This window comes from Lates calcarifer, linkage group LG20, assembly GCF_001640805.2.
Source record: "Lates calcarifer isolate ASB-BC8 linkage group LG20, TLL_Latcal_v3, whole genome shotgun sequence".
Classification (NCBI taxonomy): Eukaryota; Metazoa; Chordata; class Actinopteri; family Centropomidae; genus Lates; species Lates calcarifer.
This window is the reverse complement of record NC_066852.1, coordinates 5,850,966-5,871,156: the sequence shown is the minus strand read 5'-3', so window position 1 is coordinate 5,871,156 and position 20,191 is coordinate 5,850,966. Positions and strand designations below refer to the sequence as shown.

General features: G+C 40.9%; 1 protein-coding gene across 1 annotated transcript in view; it reads right to left on the bottom strand.

The window, feature by feature from the left end:
* LOC108893531 (rho GTPase-activating protein 32-like) overlaps positions 1-20,191 on the bottom strand; it is a 99,547-nt gene that overhangs the window by 68,052 nt on the left and 11,304 nt on the right. Inside the window, 1 exon segment of the mRNA XM_018691640.2 lies at positions 5,860-5,980. Within this exon segment, the coding sequence (XP_018547156.1) occupies positions 5,860-5,954 (95 nt within the window). The 5' untranslated portion in view covers positions 5,955-5,980.

Below are 20,191 nucleotides of genomic sequence, written 5' to 3'. Positions count from 1 at the left end.
GTAGAAAGTTTAAGGCAATAACCAGTGATTTCACTAGCTATAATGACAATCATCACCAGTAAATTTACTGAGCTAATCAACATTAATTCTGAGAGTTGGTGAAACAGCATAAAAAAAGAGTCTTGCCTGTTGCCTGGTTATTACCCTCGACTTTGATTGCTGGTGTCTGCATATTGGTAAAAGATGGTTTTGTGTAAAAAGGGATGCCACTCTGTATCATTGATGATGTTAGCTGTTATTTCCTCTTCATAAAAGACAGTTTAAGTAATCACCTCAATAAATATAATGCCATTTTCGAATCTCATTATATAGCAAGTTCCCATCATTATTTTTTTGTAATAATGTTCGCAACTGATCAGAAAAATGGTGATTAGTTGTTTTCCTCCAATAATTCAACCCTACTATAAACCTAAGACTAAATGATTTGAGTCTGAGTAACATATGACTCATCAGAGTGCCTCTAAAGACACATGCTATGAGATCATTGTAGCCTGTCCTGAATATATAGTCAAAAGTCTAATCTATTTTGGAACCTGGATGTGGTTTATTTCCACTGCAAAAGAAAACGCTTTGGAAAGCAACAAGCAGCAATAAACAGAGACAGAGTCTTATCGCTGCAGATTCTGGCTGCATGAGCATCCTAGTACTCCTGGACCTCTCTGCTGCATTCAACACAGTTTCCCACACCATCCTCCTCAATCACCGCTCCACACCTCACTGGTACAGCTCTCTCTCCTGGTTTCAGTCCTACCTATCCAACCGGCAACAGTTTATCAACATTGATTGATTCACCTCTAACCCTGCCCCAGTGAACCATGGCGTACCACAAGGCTCTGTCCTTGGCCCCCTACTCTTCACTATCTATATGCTCCCCTTGGTAAAATCATCTGCCGCCACAGTCTGCAGTTCCACTGTTATGCAGATGACACCCAGTTGTACCTAAATACATCACCATCCACTCGGCTCCCTCCACTGTCCCTCGTCAACTGCATCCTCGAAATAAAAACCTGGATGACCACCAACCTTCTCAAACTTAACAACAATAAAACTGAGCTCATGGTCGTGGCTCCCAAAGCGCTGCTCCAGAGGATTGCAGATCTTCTCCTCCATGTGGACGGCTGCTCCATTTCTCCTTCCTCAGGGACTCGTAGCCTGGGCGTCATCCTTGACTCTACCCTGTCCTTTGTGTCACACAATAAATTTGTCACCAAATCTGCCTTCCATCACCTGAAAAATATCTCCTGACTCCATCCCTCACTCTCAGACTCTGTGGCTGAGACCCTCATTCATGCCTTCATCACCTCCTGCTTGGACTACTGTAATGGAGTCCTGTTTGGGGTAACCCAAGAAAGCCCTTGACAGGCTCCAATACATGCAAAACTCAGCTGCCAGGGTCTAACCCGCACTAAGCCTTGGCAGCACATCACCCCCACCCTCTCTCACCTACACTGGTTTCCGGTTAAGTACTGCATCATCTACAAACTCCTCCTGCTATCTATCAATCACTCCACAACCTCGCTCCACAGTACGTTTTGGTACTATTAGTAGGCAGTGCACAAGATTTCAACCTTCTGTGTGCTCTGGATCTCGTCCACTGGCTGGAAGTCTCGTCAGCAAGCCAGCAGTTCTCCTATCCCATGAGGCAGTTTATCTCTCCTACATATGGCACAGCAGACAAGACAGGGATTTCATTGTCTGTCTACTTTTTCCATTTAGTTTGTTTAGTCAGATATTTACACCAGAAACTTGAAGAACTGTTGTTATCTATCAAGGGGAAACTGGTTGTATAAAGGATATCTTCCCTCAGCAGAACTCAGGCATGGATCTCATAGATAGCTGTATTAGTAACCATTCATTGAACAGCAGTATCGTAGCATCTCACTAATTTCAAGAAAACTAAAACATGGAAGAGCTGTATGCAAGCAACATAACTGTTCTCCCTGTATGAGTGTATGATGTATCTGAAGAATACTGATGGATAGGGTATGAGGGATGGGTGATAAAATTATAATATAATCACTATGAAAAAATTCACACAACAATGATATTTTTGGATATTAAGAATATTTTTCGATAAATGCACAGTAGCTTTAGAAAGTATTCAGACCACTTCACCTTTTGCACACATAGTGTTGTAATTTAATTGTAAATGGATAAAATTTCTGTTTTCAAAGTCTGTGCTCCCAGACTGCAGCACAGACAGTCAAACTCACAAACAAGCTTCTCATGGTAATATCAGTTTAAAGCCAAGCAGCAGACACTCCTGTCTGCCTTTTCAGCCATTATCATGATAAAAGCTCAAAAAGAAGCAGGGACATGTGAAGTGCAATTTCATATTTTATAGCGAAAAAGATCATGCCAGTTAGAAATGTGGACAAAATGAGGTTTCAAAAGCTAATGAAAGTGTTTGACTCTGGGTATAAAGTCCCAGCACAGAAACATTTTTGCAAAAACAGCACTGCCTCAGCTGTGAGTAGAATGCAGGGGAGAATACAGGGGAAAGTGGACAAACAGCTTCACAAGCTACCAGGACTACTGACATGTGGTCTACCCACACAGCAGAGCCTTACATGAACTTAATGAGCATGCATATAACGATGAGAGTGATGATGAGAGTAACAAATTATTCATTCAGAAATAAATGACTGAATTGTTGAATTGTTTAGAGCCATAACAAACCTTGTGATTTACATAGGACTGAAATTAATTAATGGTATTAAATGTGTACATCAATGATCATCAATACAAAAAACTACATTTGTACATTATATATGTATATATGTACAATTATGACCCATAATATGGCAATTATGACCCATATTATGGACAAACATTAATTCTAATGTCAAATTCATGTTATTAGGTTGAATGATAAACTACATCATCATAAACTACAGATCAAGGCTGCAGTGATAACTTTGTATGTCTGAAGAAGCATCAATTTGGATAAGCCCAGTTACACAGCCAACTCAATACAGGATGTTGAGAGTATAATGCGTGGCCCTTCAATTTATGGAGTGAAAATGTAGAAAATATTGTAGAAATCCTCTAATAAAACAAAATGAAAAAAGTGATCTACCGATGATGCTTTAAAAATGATTATATATTTAACTTCTAAAAGCTTTGACTTTAAACCCTTTAATTTATCCACTATGTGTTAGCAAAAGCTGTAGAGCTCAGAGTGACAATGAACAACAATATCCATGGAGTATTACAGAGAGGATTTTACACCTCCACAGCCAAATGAGACACCAGCAAATGTCATTATCCCGAATCAAATTACATTTCTCTCTGTGCCGACTTTTATTCTATCAACCGAGAGATTCTGCGTAAAGCAGAACGCTGGTGATTTGGTACTGCACTTCCATAAAATTGAGGGATTTGCCAGAGATAGGATGGTCAAAATGGAAGCAGCACAGGTTGACATATCCAGTTCCTAGTATGGGAAGATATAATTGTGTGTAAAAATTGAGTGTACAATGTAAAAGATACTTAAGAATATCAACATAACTCAGCTTGTTGTCCTAAGACGATAACCTGAGGTGAAAGAAAAATAACAACTTGCCTAGCACAGTGCCAGTTACATACTAAAACAACAAATTACCAACATTAAATCAACTGCTTGTAATGGAGTGCTACACCCCTAGCAGCGTGTGCATACCTTAAATTAGCAGCTACGTGATCTATTTAGTTACAGATTCATGGGAGCTTGTCTGCTGGCGTCAGCCTCCTCGTGCAGAGAATACTGTTCTGTTGTCCACTCATCTGTCTTACTGGATTAGGGAATCACGAGTAGTATACAGTTTTACAGCGATTTCACTCCATTTCTGTGTCACCTCCTGGGGGCTTCGTGTCCCCACTCCGCCCTCCTCAGTCCTGCCTGCTGGTCTTCTGATCCACCGCTGTCCACCCAGATTCACCGGACAACTTTTGTAAAGCACTAACCCTGACCAAACGCCCTCCACGTCCTCTCTGATAAAAGAAATCATCTGCTGCAATGGGCAATATGCTGGGCACACACACCCTGTGTATATACTGTACATGACATCATCGAGAAGCAATTTAGCAGACGAGAAACATCGCTTTCCCTTTTTCCTTTTTCCCCTTCCCTTCTTTATCTTCTTCCTCACCATATCTTTTTTTCTCCTTTCTCTTCTTTTCACTCACTCATTCTCAGTAGTTATGTTGGACCGCTGTCTAATGTATGCTAAGCTGCTGCTGCCATGGTAACCCCGGTGCAGGATTTAGACCCAGTTCAGGACTGTCGGGGCGGTGTGTGAGGGGCAGGTGGAGGGGCTGAGCAGCATTAACTGTAATCCCCCCTCCCTCCAAAAAAGAATAAAATAATGCACAGCAGGATACATTTCCAAAAACACAGACAGAAGACCACAATCTACAGACCCACCACCCACCCACCCACACACACACGCACACACACGCACACACACCACTAATCCAGCAGTGGGAATAAACCCACATCATGCTGCCGTAGCAGTAATGTGGGGGAGACAGGCCACTGGCTACCTGGTGTGATGGTATGGGAACAGTTGTCTGTGCAGGTGTGTCTTTCAGTGTATTTCTGACAAAGCTGGTGAAAATGTATCTTTGCCAGTCAGAATGTGAGCACTGACTAACAGAAATAGTAAGGAAATGACAAGTAAATGAGTCACAGCCTCAATTTCCATCTCTGATCGTACAATGTGTCAAAGGAGATCCCCAGGATGTGTGATGGAGATTAGTTATACCTCATTGGCACAGAGTGTAACAACTGTAATGTAGAGGAGATAAGTGACATCCCAACAGCACCTGCTAGCTGATGAGAGAGCTTGCCGTGCGCGGGGAGACATGCAGAGAAGCCCCTAACAACAAAGATTAATGAGTGTTTGTTGTGTGTGCGTTTACCGTCTGCACGTGTGACAGCGATGTTTGCCCTAAAACATCCCTGTGAATCATATGTGTGTACTGGATACAAGTCTATATATGTTTTTGTCAATGCACATGGTGAAGGGTGTGTGTGTCTGTGTATGTGTGTGTGATGACAGTGCACGGGCATGTGGGCGTGGGTGTACAGCTGTAGCAATGACGTAACTGGCTGAAAGCTGATACACTTGGCCCCACTGTGAGGGTAGTGGTCGGTGGAGCTGGGAGTTGACTGCCTCCGTCAGTGGAGGAAATCTGAATGAGGGGTTTCCAGCGGTGACGGTTAGTGATGGCAGTCACCTAGTTGCTATGGGTTGATGGGGTGTGGGTGGGGGTTAAATAGGGGGTGGGGTGGTGACTGTGCAAACTCACCCTATCGGCTCAGCTATAGCTCAGGCACGTCTACTGAAGCCTCCCCCTCCTCCTCTGCATGCGCATACTCTGGTGTCATTTCTCCTTGAGGCATGGAGGAAGCCAAGTAACCCCCCCCCCCCCCATCATCAACACACAGTCCAGCACATGCACACACGCACACACACACACACACACACACACACACACACACACACACTATACACTGGCACCGCTAAGAGCAAAAAGCAGACTCTCCAACTGTTAAGACCTGAGCACTGCCTTCACATACAGTGAGAGTGATGAAACAGAGGAAGACACACACACATGCAAAGAGAACATAAAAACAAAGGTTTTCTAAGGTAGTACACGCACACACATACAAAAATTTACTCACACACACGCTCACACACCCTCCATGCCCCCTACTCTAACTATAAACAAACTAGCATGCTTATCAAACCACAACCTAAGGTGTGGTCCGTCTTTCCACACACACACACACACACAAACACTCTAACTCCCTTCTTCTCACTGATGGGAAACGTTTGGGGCAGTCCGTTTCTGAGGGCGTGCACCAGGGCTTACCTGTCCAAGATGTCATGGCTGGACGTGGTTGTGACTCCCAGCAGTCCTAGTGCTGCACTCCCCACCGCTGCGGCAGCCCCGCTGCCTGCCTCCATGATACTGACTCACTGCAATGAGCAGCCTGCCAGAGAAGCGGAGGGGGAGGGAGGGAAGGAGAGAGAGAGAGAGAGAGAGGGAGGGGAGGGGAGGGGAGGGGGAGGATGTGAAGAGGTAGATCAGGAGGGAGAAAGACGAATGAGATAAAAGAAATCACATGTAGAGGCAAGAGGGAGGATGACGAGGGGAAAAAAAGCAGAGGGAGAGAGGAATGTGGGGAATAATGAGAGATTAGACAAGACTGTGAAAAAGATGTGCAGTCAAAGTGGGAAAAAAAAGGGAAATGAGCCAAAGATTGGCATGGGACCAGGATGAGAGAACAGGGGGAAAGGGGGGGGGGGGGATCATTAATTGTAGTCTATAGATCAAATAAGTCATGCTGATAGATAGGCAGGATTTCACTTCAGTGTTAACACATGGAGATTCTGGCACACACATTTCAGTGTGAACTGACAGTCAAACACAAACATTGGCTGCCCTGTTATCCTGTGGTGGCTGTGCTCTCTGAGGTCTCTATCCTCAACTCAGAAATTCAATGGTCAAATACGTTTTTCCAGCCGATCTACTTTTTATCTAAAATGCTGTTTTCTATCTCAACCACACCAGTACTGTGTCCAGGCGATCACTGACTTACCAACAGCTTTCATTTACAAGAAGATAAGCTCAATGCTGGTTTCTAATAAATCAACTGTCCAATAAAAAATTCTGGCAATTCCACACCCAAGTATTTAAGCCCTACTAGCAGTAATGCTTGGCAATGCTTTGAAAGCATTCTAATATTTTGTCTCCACAAAATAAACCATGGTAAGAGTTGACATAAACACCCATGAAATCACATCACTTTCTGGAAAGAGTATACTGAGAAGATTGTGCTTATTATATTAAAGTGCTGTGTGGTTACATGCTTTAATACAAGAAGTATTTTTTCTATCTCAGACAACCAAATGTCTTATTTTTACCCTGCCAGAGTATCATGCATAATCTCTGTGCTGAACCATAACGTCTCCCTTACTTACTCACTCCTAACCCTTTAGAGAGGAAAACTCCCTCAGCCAAAAGATCAAAACATAATGGGAACATTCAAGGTAGAGGAGTGCAGGTGCAGGTCTCTCCAGTGAAAAAAAATAAATAAATAAAAAAAAGAAAACACTGAACCTGGCCTAACTTTTGCTGCAATGCAAAGTGATGTGTCTGGCAAAACACTGTGCTGGCCAATTAAATATGTACAAGCTATCATTCCTGGTGGATTACTGTGGAGCATTGTTTGGCACCTGACACTCAGACCAGACTTCCTGGATCCTATAACTGTCTCTCCGGCACCTGCAGCGACACACCCTCACCCAACCCTGTATCACACGTGGCTACTTTCAATCAAACGCATATTCATCTGCTGGAAACACATTGATAATATAATCCCTTTACACCATCTCCTCTTTTACATTATCAATCTCACTATGGGTACATCATCTATCATGCAAAAAATAAAAGCAGTTTCGTAAAACAATGTTGACTTTCTCCAGATTGGTCTACATTTGCATCAGCATGTGCTGCTTTGGGACTGAAGCTGATGGTTATTTTCATTACTAATTATTGTTTACTGATTATTGATTGATCTGACTGTTCCAATAATTAGTCTGTAAAATGTCAGAAAACAGTGGCAAATGTCCAATCACAATTTCATGAAGCCCAAAGTGACAATTTTTATTGCCAGTTCCAAACCCAAAGATATTCAGTTTACTATCACAGAGGACTCACAGTTGAGAAGCAGAAAAAAGGGAATGTTTAACACTTTGCTTGAAAAATGACTTAAACAATTAATCAAATATCAATTTTGTTGTTGTTTTTTTGTTGATCAACTATACAATTAATCAGCTAATCGTTTCAGCCCTTGTTGGGCATGTTTAACTACTTTAATGGGTAGTTCTCCCAGACTGTGGAATAAATCACTTAATACAAGAAACTGGTTGCCTATTTCTGCTAACTGGGCAGTTAACAGTTAGTATGTCTTCTTGAGTTCTCATTTGTCATCATTTTTCTTTATGCTTACTGTTTCTCACACAGTACACATTCACGTGTTGTTGAAAACTTAAATTTACTGTGATTAAGGTTACTTTGGGACTATCATCAGTGCTCATCTCCTACCCACTGAATCATCACTGTACCCATAATCACAGCAGAGAACACCCTCTCGGGTATTATTGCTATAATACGACCCACCACATGACAACCTCCCAACGAAATCCAAATGTCACGTTGCGAGCAGACGAAAACTGATGACAGGAACACAGTAGGAATGACCCAATAAAATAGGGGAGGAGAGAAAAGCCTATAGCCTGTTTTCTGTGGCAGTCAATGGCTATGTGCTGTAATCCCAGGAGGATGACGCCAAGAGGAGAGAGATGGAGGGAAGGTGGGAGGGGGTTGCAGGAGGAGAAAGCGTGGGAGGAGAGGATCCTCACAGGCCACACTGAAGCAGCTGTTTCTACCTCTGAGGCAGACTTACTGGGCATCGGTAATCCCCAGAGCTCTCTGTGGTGTGCAATTTAGTCAAGCATCATACGAAAGATACATATCATGTTTAATGACAGACATAGATATAAGGGGTTTAATAACAGATAAATACAATTGATCTTTTCTGAAATTCAGATATTTTAATGTACAAATACTATACTACTAATGTTATATCTTTCAGAATTTTTTTCATTCAAAGTCATTCAGGGATCTTTGTTCCAAAAATAACAAGGCAACAGAATGAATCATTGAGGGTGATTTAGCCCTGCTCTAGACCAATCAGAAACTAATGCGTCACCTCCTTTTGACCTGAGACTGTCCATGGCATAAGAACATCCAGACATCGCAGCTGTCCGTGAGTCTGGATGGAAAGATGATCAACTTCTGTGGCTCTATTTGAGCTCAGTGCAAGTCTTCATTGATTGAATCCAACACAATATCGACCAGACAATGACAGCACGTGGTGATATCGACTGCTATGAATGAGTGGTGTGACATGCGCATGAAGGCACAGGCTACATGTTGAAATTCCTCTCATGTCCTGGGCTACTGTAAAGTCCTGCTCTTAAATCACCCACAAACACACACAGGAGGTACGTGAGCTCAACACATCTGACATTACATGTTTTTGTGCATCAGCGCCTACATGCATATGCTGTGAGAATGAAAATACACAACTCTTTGGTTATTGTGTGTAGAGGGGATGAGTGTGTGCATTAGCTAACAGAGGAAGTGAGTTTGTGTATGCCAGGCAGGCAGGCAGGGCAAAGCATACTGAGCTTCCCACAAATACCTGATGCAGCAGAAAACCCATGAAATGGCCGACCTTGAGAGAAAGCAGAGCTTCAGCTCAGAGAAGATTAAAAATCAAAAGTTGATAGTCTCTACACAGTAAACATCCTTCATTCTCATCAGAGTGGCAGCATAACTGAAGACAAACAAATCTAAACTGTGGCTCACCACAGGTTTGAATCAGGAAATATTTAACTTCCCCAGATTAACAGGGAATGAGAATGCCAGTATGGAGTTAGTGAAGGCAGTTTTAAGGAAGTAAGTTTTCAAATAGTTTTTTTCAATGAATTTTATATGATGACATGTGTCCTGTTTCTCTTGTAACATTTATGCCAGCACTTCAGTGGAAAATATGCCATTTTCAGATGCCAGTGTTTACAATCCACAAGAGAAAACCAGCCAGATAAAACACCAACACGTCAGGTCAGCAAAACTAAATAGTGGACACACACATATCAAGCAGTTATTTTATCATATGAAGAAGTGTTCATTTTGTCAACGAAAACTATTAATAACAATATTCGTTGACACATTGAAAACAAGACAATAAGTGATGTATACGTGGACTCAGTAAAACAGCTTTCTCTGCTGCCCAGAAGTATCTTTGTTCAGAGGCTGATTTAGCTGCTTGAGCCGCTGTACAAATGAGCAGCATCTGTACTTTATTAACGTTATTTCTCAGTCAGGAATGTTAGCTAACATAAATGGCAAGAAGCAGCAACAAAATAGCTGGGATAAACTACAAAAACATGCAGACAGTACAGTGACATTTACAAAATGTTAAGCTAATGTTAACATAACTTTATCAAGAGCAGTATAGTGTGTGGGTGTTACTTTAAAATACAGATTTCAGATGAGTAAGAATGACAATGACTTTGTTCTAGCGGTAAACAGTCCCTTTTCTACTAACCTCAAAATAAGACACCCGAATGACACACGTCACCATGGTAACTGTACACATCAAAGATGGTGAAAATTGTGTCTCAGAATGTTTAGTGGATATGAAAATTAAAGCTACATGATGAAAATGAGACTTACATGCCATGAGATTCATTACAATATCCTGTTGGTGTTGACCACAAGTAGGCTAAAATAGACTCAAACTAAATCAGATACCAAAATTAATACTGCATAGAAGAGTGCCAACATAAAGGATGAGTGTGTACTCCTTTAAGTTTTTCTCTTGTTGCTGTTATCTCCCAGCAGATTGAATCTCATCCTAAACTGCCTCAGTAACAGAGCAGCTCTGAGGCACTGCAGCAAGCCATGTAAATGCACACAGGTCCCTATACATGAAATCAATTCTAGGAAGGCAAAGTTCACCTACATGACCTCTTCCAGTTTAGTCTATGATTACTTTTTTCCAGTTACAGAGATGAAGAGTTACTCCTGCATCTTTGGTTTAATTCCCTGATGACTGAAGAAAAAGCAATTTGAGATTGAGACATGCCACTAGACCCAAACAACAGATGGTGTGTGAGAAAGGTCAGTAATGCTTCTAAACTCCTGCTATCATTATCATCAGTCCAAATGTAGGCATACAGTGTTGGGCCCTCTACTGGTACTGGCCATATTATCACTAGTAGGGATCAGGTAGTAGCACAAAAAGGTTCATAGTTACAATTCAGGAATTCAGAACTTATTCATCTATTCGTCTAATTCAGTGAGACAGTGGAAGGTCCCACACATCAAATCTCAAGTGATGTGTTTTAGGCAAAACAACCAACTAATCAATAAGTTTATGTGTTGCCTAAACTGTACAGCGGTTAGCAAACTATTTGTTTATCAAATACAAAGCAGTGTGTCTACTATGTTTAAAATAAATGTGGTTTTGTGTGAAGGCATTGGTAAACTGGTCTTAACCACCACTCAGTACACACCACTAGTCACATTCACACACACATTGATACAGCATTACCATAGATAGCACTTCTCTATCACACACATTGATACTGAATGTGTACATGGGCAATTTGGGGTTCAGTATCTTGCCCAAGTACACTTTGGAGGAGCTGGAGATCAAACCACAAACCTCTGGTTAGTGGACAACCCACTCTACCCCCAGAGCCACAGGTACTCCACCTTAGATAGACAACCTAAGTAAAAGCTGTCACTGCAGGGAGGTCCAGCCGACATGACCAAATAAATAAAAGTTGCTCTAGACACAGGTTTAGATATTTTAAGTATTTTTTGTTTTAGGTGGTTCAAAACACTTTATGGATGAAATAGCTGTTACATCTACGTTACAACGGTCTATCTTCCCTGAGTATTCAAGACCAACGGTGTGTTCACACATATGGATACAAAGTAGTTGGCAGTATCTGGCCTCTCATGAATCTGTAGTTCTGGTGATGTGCCACTTAACAGCCCAAGCTTTCCCTGCTTTTTGAATACCATCCATATGGATTTTGGTATGGATTCAAAATGCAGGGACAGCAACAGCTGCTATTCACCTGTGAATGAGACCTTCCTTTCCAGACCTGCTGAGCTCGACAGACTCAAAAAGTGTCCAACTACACCACAGGGGAAAGTTGAGAAAGGCCCAACTTTATGCAAATATCCTCTGATGCAGAGAGAGCAGCCGCTAGACGAGAGGCCGATCACAATCAAACAGACAAAACCAATCAATGGAATTATCCAGGATTTGTGTTTCTCGAGTAATGAGTCAGAGAATCGACCAAGTTATCACAAGTCATCTCGAGAGAAGCATGAATGTCTGGGTCAAACTTCATGTCCATAGTGGTAAACTCACCAACCAGCAACGCAACTATCCACAGAGCCACTCTGCCACAGGTTGTAGTTCAGCAGTTTTGGTTTTTGCTGCTCCACAATAAATATTCTTGTCTTTTGTTTTTTTTTTAATCTGTCTCTTGTTGTAACCTCATTGACATCCTACACCTTCAAGCATCCTAAAGAATCTCTGTTCACCACAGTGTGTAGCCCCTCACCCTGATTTGAAAGCACCAACCATTCAAACATATTGATATGCAAATTAGCCAATGGTATCACCTAAACACTACTGGGACAGTTCTTAAAGCTCCCAGCAACAGCATTCAACTCTCCTTAGTGTTTGTAAAACTGTTCTCCAGTGTGTATGACAGTGTGGCTGAATATCAGCAGCATATAGCATATAGCCATTTAATGGTTTCTCATATGGACAGCAGAGTGGCAGTCTGTAGGGCTTGTCCTGCTAAAGTATCAATAGGACATTAAATCACCACAGAGCTTCTGCACTACAGATGTAATTTACCACCTGAGTAAACGTCAGCCTGAGCAGCATGCAGACTCCATCTGAGAAAGCAGTGAAATGTAGCTGTGATGGTGTCAAAACAATATTGAGGTTTCTTCTTCATGGGTCCTTTCTCTGTCCATCCATATTCAAACTGTCACCTGATTTAAACTCTTATCTTAATTCACTGTGACACAGTAGCACATATCTTTAAATAGCAGCATAATGCAAATGAAGCAAACACTTCCTTATTTTACCTTGTTTTCACATCACATCTGACAAGTGAAAAAATGAGTTTTCTTTGCCTCAGCTGAAAACTATTTTTAATGTGTTTTGCTAACTGGAACGCCTGCAACTTTGTGTGCCTAAAAATGTCTAATCATCTCAACACAGACTGCGTACTTCCTGCTTTTCTTAAGAATGTCCTAATTCCATTAGTGATTATTTTTACATGTAATACCTTGGAATTCTGTCATTTGCTGATTCCATGACAAATTTTGTGAGGTCATGTGACTGACATCAGATCCCACAGATCATTCTAGCTGATGTCAACGTTTTTTCCAGGTCATCACATTATACTGACATCAGAAAACCTGACACTCTTCAGTAATAAGTGTACCCAAGTCTAAGTCCAAGTCCAGGTCTAATTAATGTTTTATAACTAATTAACATTTTGCACCATTATAGAGTCATGTTTAAAGCAGATAATCAGAAAGTGGAAATTGGTTGGTCCCACTGCAGTGACTGACTAACTGAAGACTCTAAAATAACTAGAATTATTATTGTCCTTACTATGAGTAGTAGTATTATTAATTTGACTGAGAGACATTCCATCAGCACTTAACAGTATCTTCCCTCAGTATTTATCATAGCTTAGTATGGTTGTGGTTCCAGAGGTAAAACTCCAATTCATTTTTCCCATAGACACTGTTAGGTGACTCACAGCTGGAGCTCATCTTCTGTTTTGAATGGGGTGAAACTCTCCTGGTTGAATCATCTGTGCAAATGATGAATAACTGGATTAGAAAATACTAGATTTTTTTCATAAAAATTCCACAACTATGGTGCCATATTCTGTAGAGTTAAATGAAAATAAACATGTAGGATTGCTAGACTAGTGTGCTTTTATGTTAAACAATGTAGCTGCACACTGGAGTGACCTGGAACTCCATGTCCTGTCATGTCAAGCTCACTCCTCCACATTTTTTCAGTAAATCATTAGAAGAAACACATTTTTTGGATTGAATTATCTTTTTAAGCAGCATGGAATCATCCTTGGTGCCTATTCTTAGATCCCCCGTACTCTCACTCTTAGCTGTAAGTCTGTGATGCCCCTGTCAGACCTTGACATTTACACTGACACCCAGTGTTTTTGCTCCTCTAATTGTGTCAAACCTCTTCTGCAAAGCTTCACAGGTACAGGCTAAAGAACATGAAGAAACGTCTTTGCCAGTTTGCAGGGTCCCACCCTTTAAAAAGGTAGAGTGTAATAGGAAAGTGTTGGGACTCACACTGCTGTATAGCAGCCCATATCTTGTAAAAAGCTACTGAATGTACTTACAATCTTCTCTGTGGTGCATCTGAGTCTTTATTGTATATTCAAGCAGCTGTCTATGTGCAGTAGTACAACAGGTAGCAGGCCTGCTGATGAGAGAAAGACTGTTCTGAAAGGTCACTCAACACAGCTCAAAGGTTGCAGGTTTGATCCTTGAGCAAGCCACCTGTCCTTGAGCAATAAACTGATGATAGCAACAGCTCATGAAACAAAAAAACATGTATGCCAACAAGGAAAAAAACACTAATTAACATAAGACAGCCATCTTGCATTAAAGCTTGTGGGTGATGCTCTCAAAACATATAAATCCAATTAGTTTTTTTGATCATGAAAATAAGCATTAGTTGCAACCCTGGTACAAACAGTAACCTATGACTTGGTCATTTAGACACTTTCAAGCCTACACAAAATGTGAGGGCTGTACGTGAATTAGAATTGTTGTCTTTGAGTTCTCTCATGTTTACCTTTAGGACTCACATTTAGAAATAACTGATATAAAAGCATCATATTTCCACACAGTCAGAGCATCTCTCTCATAAATAGCTCAGCCAACTTCAGTATTATTCAGCTACCAAGCAAAAGTGTCAGAGCAGTGAACAGAGATGAGTTGTGTTGCTCTGCCCCCCGTTTCCATCACACATTCTGCATTTCAGCTAGGGACTTCTCAGCTGATGATTAGAATCAACAAAGTATAAAAATATCATTACAAATGATCATCTTTCATATCAGGATGTCCCACCCATTACAAATTAGCATACTTTCTTCATAGTCAGAGGCATTGCTACTACTAAGTCTAGAAGCTGGAGTTAAGGCAAAAGTAAGTTTATTGTCATATTAGTTGAGAAAAGCATGTAAAAGAAATTGAGTTAGGAGTCTTGAGCTTGACGAATGTTTGGCAACAGTTTCTGTATGTCTCCACTTCTGTCCAAACGAAGTTCCCAGGTATATTTGACCTACGATTTTAAGCCAAGATAAGGTGAAAACTGACCGCTGACCATTCTTCTACCATTCATTGCTTTGGTCTTACCAAACATTCACACCAGGAACAACAAGTTAGTGTGAGATAGCAGGGCTGTGGGCACCACTGACTGTCCAACCCATGAGAATTTGACTGGATGAGAGCATATCAACCAACCAATCAACCAGTCAACCAGGAGACTACAGCCCAATGAGACAGATTTGAATTTAATAAACAATGTTTTTAGAAGCAGGCACAAAGTCAAGGCTGTCAGTCGTGCAGATATTTAGAAATGCTTTGCCTTGAAGTTGCTTTCAAAACAGTTGCCTTCCTTTGTGTAATGCAATGCTTGTGTGTTTGGTTAGAAAGCCCTGTTAGTCATAGAAGCCTGTTTAATACACTGGCATGTGGTTGGGTCTCAGGAGATGAAGTGGAGGATTTGATGAACTAGACTACATTTGGGTTAGCATCAGGAAAGCTAATCTTGCAGGCAGCAGAACATGCGAGGCCGCCAGCAAAAGATGCAAGTAAACCACTCTACGTCAGTACTGGTGTATAGGATGGAGACTGAATTCGCTTGGCTTTGACTATTGTAACATTTTGCATTACTGAATGGGAAAGAGAAAAAAGGCTTTGAAAGAGAGCAGCATGGAATATACTGTATTCATCCAAACTGGGGCAAATATTAACACTCTAAAAGTGAAATACATCACTTTGGCATCCACTGTGCAGCATATAATGTTTGATGACACCAGGGGTGTTTAATCAACCTATAGATAATGTGTGCTTGAAAAATCTATTTTTGCTACCTGACTGGAGCTATTCAGTGATTCAAATGACATCATTAAGACTGAGTTTTGTCTTCACTGAGGCTAACATTATCTGAGTGATAGCTTGAATACCACGAGACCTACACTTAGACCTTAGTGGCGTAATCATGAGGGATGAGTTCATCAAAACAGCATTTTGTGTGTAGCAGAACCTCTCCCTCAACCCATCCACAAAAGTATGCACTGGAAACTGAAAACAGACCCTATCCCTTTTTCAAGTTGTAGTTGATGATCTTGGCCTGGATGAATACAAGACTCTGGCAGAAGAGACAAGCCAAAGAAAATCAAGATATGAGTCATTGGCCTTTTAGAAAATGTATCCAAGTGAGCAGAATCTAATGCACTAAACAGGCAAAGTATAAGAGATGAATGACCTTGGAACTGATTTAGAAGCTCTTGAGCAGAGTACTAAAACTTGTCTTGATAATTAGCAGGCAAAAATCTGATAAGGTACCCACTCACTACAGCATCCCACAGGGCGAACACGCTTAGTGAATTAGAAGAGAAGATAATACAATTGAAGGTGAGATGTGGATCTAAATTACCGAGTTGAAAAACGAGCTGGTTGGAGAGGCAGAAATGAGAGTAAGTGCATTTACATGCACTCTAATGATACAACTATAACCACAGGTTGGTTATTTCAACTGTCATGTAAACATCTTCATCTAATCAGAATAAGCAAAACTAAATGACCATAACTAGGTCACATGTTGGTCTTAGATTATTCTTGCCACGTACACTCCTCTCTCATGCAGGCAAAGTAACGCGATGAAACTGATACAAAGTGGTGTGCTTGGAAAAAAACAGCAGCTTGGCAAGTGTCCGTGGAAAAATGAAACATGTTTTTGAGGCAAAAGAAAAATCTCCTTCATATTAAAACAAATAGGGACATGAATTAAAGTGATCAGTGAATCCATAAATACACAAGACAAGGTCAACAAACCGGTTATCCTGTAGACTGTCACAGGTTCTGCCACACCTTACACGGGCATGTAGGATGTAAGGTTCCTGCAAACTATGGAAATGTTTTACCTAAATCATTACCTTGATCTGGTTACTCACAGGTTTTTATGTGTTCAAGATACGTGACAGTAATCATGAGGAGGCACTCATGTCACACCACCTCATTCATATGAAAATGGTCTAGCTATCTCAGGTGTGTCAACCAAAGAGCAACGCTCAGTGTAGAATATGCTGACAGTCTGTGTTTATAAGCTGATGTAAGAGCAATAACCAGCAGAGGATCCTGTTTACTGTAAACTGCTGTGAGTAGCGTCATCTTTCTGCAGAAAACACAACTTCCTGATGTATGGGAATGTAAAATCGAGATGGAAATCAGTTCCACGGGGTTTAGGCCTGAGCAGAATGTTCGACGTTTGTTGTAGTGCTACACTAATATGCAAATCTACACTGTTGCGGTACTTGTGACACATGGTGAATGTCACCGAAATAGACAGGCTGTCCATCAGCAGAGATAAGAGGATTTCCTCAGTGCTGTTCCACTTTTGGACCATTCTGGCCAATCCTTTTGAGAGATTTTTAAAAATGTAAATGCATTTGCCACACACACACATGCATAGTAAATACATCTAACATGTGATCCCTGAGTCAAAGTGTGTGATTCCTGAGTCAAAGTGTGTGATTCCTGAGTCAAAGTCAAGTCCCTGCTTGACTATCATGAGTCATATGAGTTTTATGGGGAACAATACTTGCTTAGGTGAAGACACACGAACCCTTATTGGGGTCTAGATGGGGAAGTAAAAGTGAAATCTAAAAAGTCATCACAGGACCGAGCAAACAGGAAATTAAGAGTCGTGACAATTTAAATCAGCTATAAGAACTGAAAAAACAGAATAAGTTTTATCAAAACTGCTTTATGAATCAGAAAACCAGAAAACTATTGAACAAATGAAGGGGAAACTTGAAAGCTTCACAGAAATCAGCAGCACCCACAAAGCAAAGTCTACATATTATAACTCCATGTTAACAAATCATTCACTTCTTTAGAATACCACTTAATGGTTGACAGCCTAATCAAGGGGAATAGTAAAAGTACCAGAGTTGTTTGTGCATCTGCAGTTTTAATTATTTAGGCAGACTTATCATCCCACATCCACTCCACAGCTTTACTGGAAACTATTATTGTAATTGTAGTGTTGACTTGGCAGCAGCTGTACATTCTAATCACTTAGCATTCTAAAAACAAAACAGATAAGACCGTGAGAGATGAGTGCTAACTTCATTGAGGCAGGGGCTTCATATTTACTCTTTTAATGGCTTCTGTGCAATGGCCTGCCATGGAATAATTCTGCCTGAGTGAGAAGTCTTTTGCTGAGGTGTGTCACCACCACTGTGCCGAGAGGGACGAGAAGGCGGGCCGTTACCCTGCCCCCGGCACGCCGTGCTGACTCACTGTGACAAACACTAATAAATAAGTGATTTATCAGGGATCCTTCGACCCAAATCTCCTGGAAAGCTGAAGAGAAAATGCTGGCAAGTTCAGCTGAAACTAATCCTCTGACCAAGTGTGGCTCCTGTCAATTATCTTTGATGGCGTTTACAACAACATACAAGCATAAACCCATAGCTCAGAGGCTGAATGCTTCCCTGCATGTCTTGTCTTCATTACCTTCCCTCCTGTTCTGATTAATGAGGCTCGGATGGCTTGGCAGTGCTACTCTTTATCAGTAAGAGTGAATCACTGACCACGTTTCCACACCAGAAACAATAAAATCCATAGTGTGTCATATGCATTTTTTTAGTCAATTAATCACAGACAGTTCATTTGTATAGATTAACTAATGACAGGAGCAATAAACATCATACAAAGTAGCTCAGTCAATCAAGTGCAGGCTGTCATCTATGTTCACCTGCTATCTATGGTCATATATCTATATTCACACTTGACATTTGAAATGATTCATATCCAGATAAAATCCAGTTGAGATTTAGAACACATTAATTTCATATTGTGCAGTGTATGTATTTATATTTGTCAGATCACTCCAGTCCAGTGGGTGGCAGTAATGCACGTGAAGCCATTCTGTAATTGACAAAAACACCAGAAGAACATGTGCATTTGTCAGTTTAGTTATAACAATAACAGTTTAATGAGTATTAGCTACTAAATATTCATAAACTACCACAACCACATAGATGACTTGCATGGATAAACACACAGAATTAAAGGTTTCTTTATACACAGTGTTTCAGTTGTCTGTTACAAACAGAAACACTTCTGTTTCAATCAATACAGTTGTACTGAACCCCAGAGACTTGGGAAGATGACAAATATACATTCAGATGGACCCTTGATGACCCTCACAGCCATGCAGATACAGAAATTATAGGTTGATGATTTCAGTCCATCTCAAAGGCTTCTACACTTAGCTTTTTGATATTGACTAGCTAACTGATTTGCATAAGACACATGAAGTGGAGAGTTAATGGAGGTCTATGTTTCACTCTGAGGCTATCCACACCCATTGTACACCCACACAGGTGTTTTAGCTTATTTTTTTAGGAGGACTGTGTGGGTGTGTGCAGAATGGCATCTGCTTGATCTTCCTATCAGTATTGTGTTACACCTTTATCATTCTTATTGGTTCAACAAGTTTGGTGACCTCATGTCATCCCATGCCATTGGACACGCTCCACAGAGGTCAGCCTTTTTTGAGGTCATAGTTGAACAGTGGATACAAAATCTGGCAGGTGGTGCACGACACTCTAACTGGGTGTGTTGATACAGATGTGAGATAGTGAAATGCTATCGTCCATTAAACACAATAAGTGTGTTTAAATGACCAGCCAGTTCAGAACTTCCCTTCCTTACTAGTAGATAGAACAATAATTATAAGTCAAACCTGATCTTTTAAGGTGCTACGTAAGTTTTTCCTATCTCCCCAAAGCCAACGTTAGCATTAACAGGTATTTACTCACTAAGAGCTTCAGCCATTGTTGTGCTGACATGGAACGAGGTTAAAATATACCCCATGAACAGCTCTACTTCTTCATCCTCTCATGTTAGACCAAGGGCAGACTGGACACTACAGTGACTCACTATCACAGTGGTATTAAGAGATGGGAAAGGGCTGGTTGCTTTGCATGTCAACTTTGGTAAAAGAAGTGACAGAATTAGAAGAAAAAAACAGTGGCGTTGCCTCCCACTGCTGGAAACAGCTCTTGGTGAGTGATGGAATGAAGTTTGATGCTGAACACCCAACATTTCTTCTAGACTGGTAAGTAAACAGCTGTTAATGCTAATGCTAGGTATGTAGGGATAGCAAAAGTGTACATACAGCACCTTTAATAGCGTCATGCTTGCAACAGGAGAAAAAGAAAGATGTTTCTAAACAAGTTTG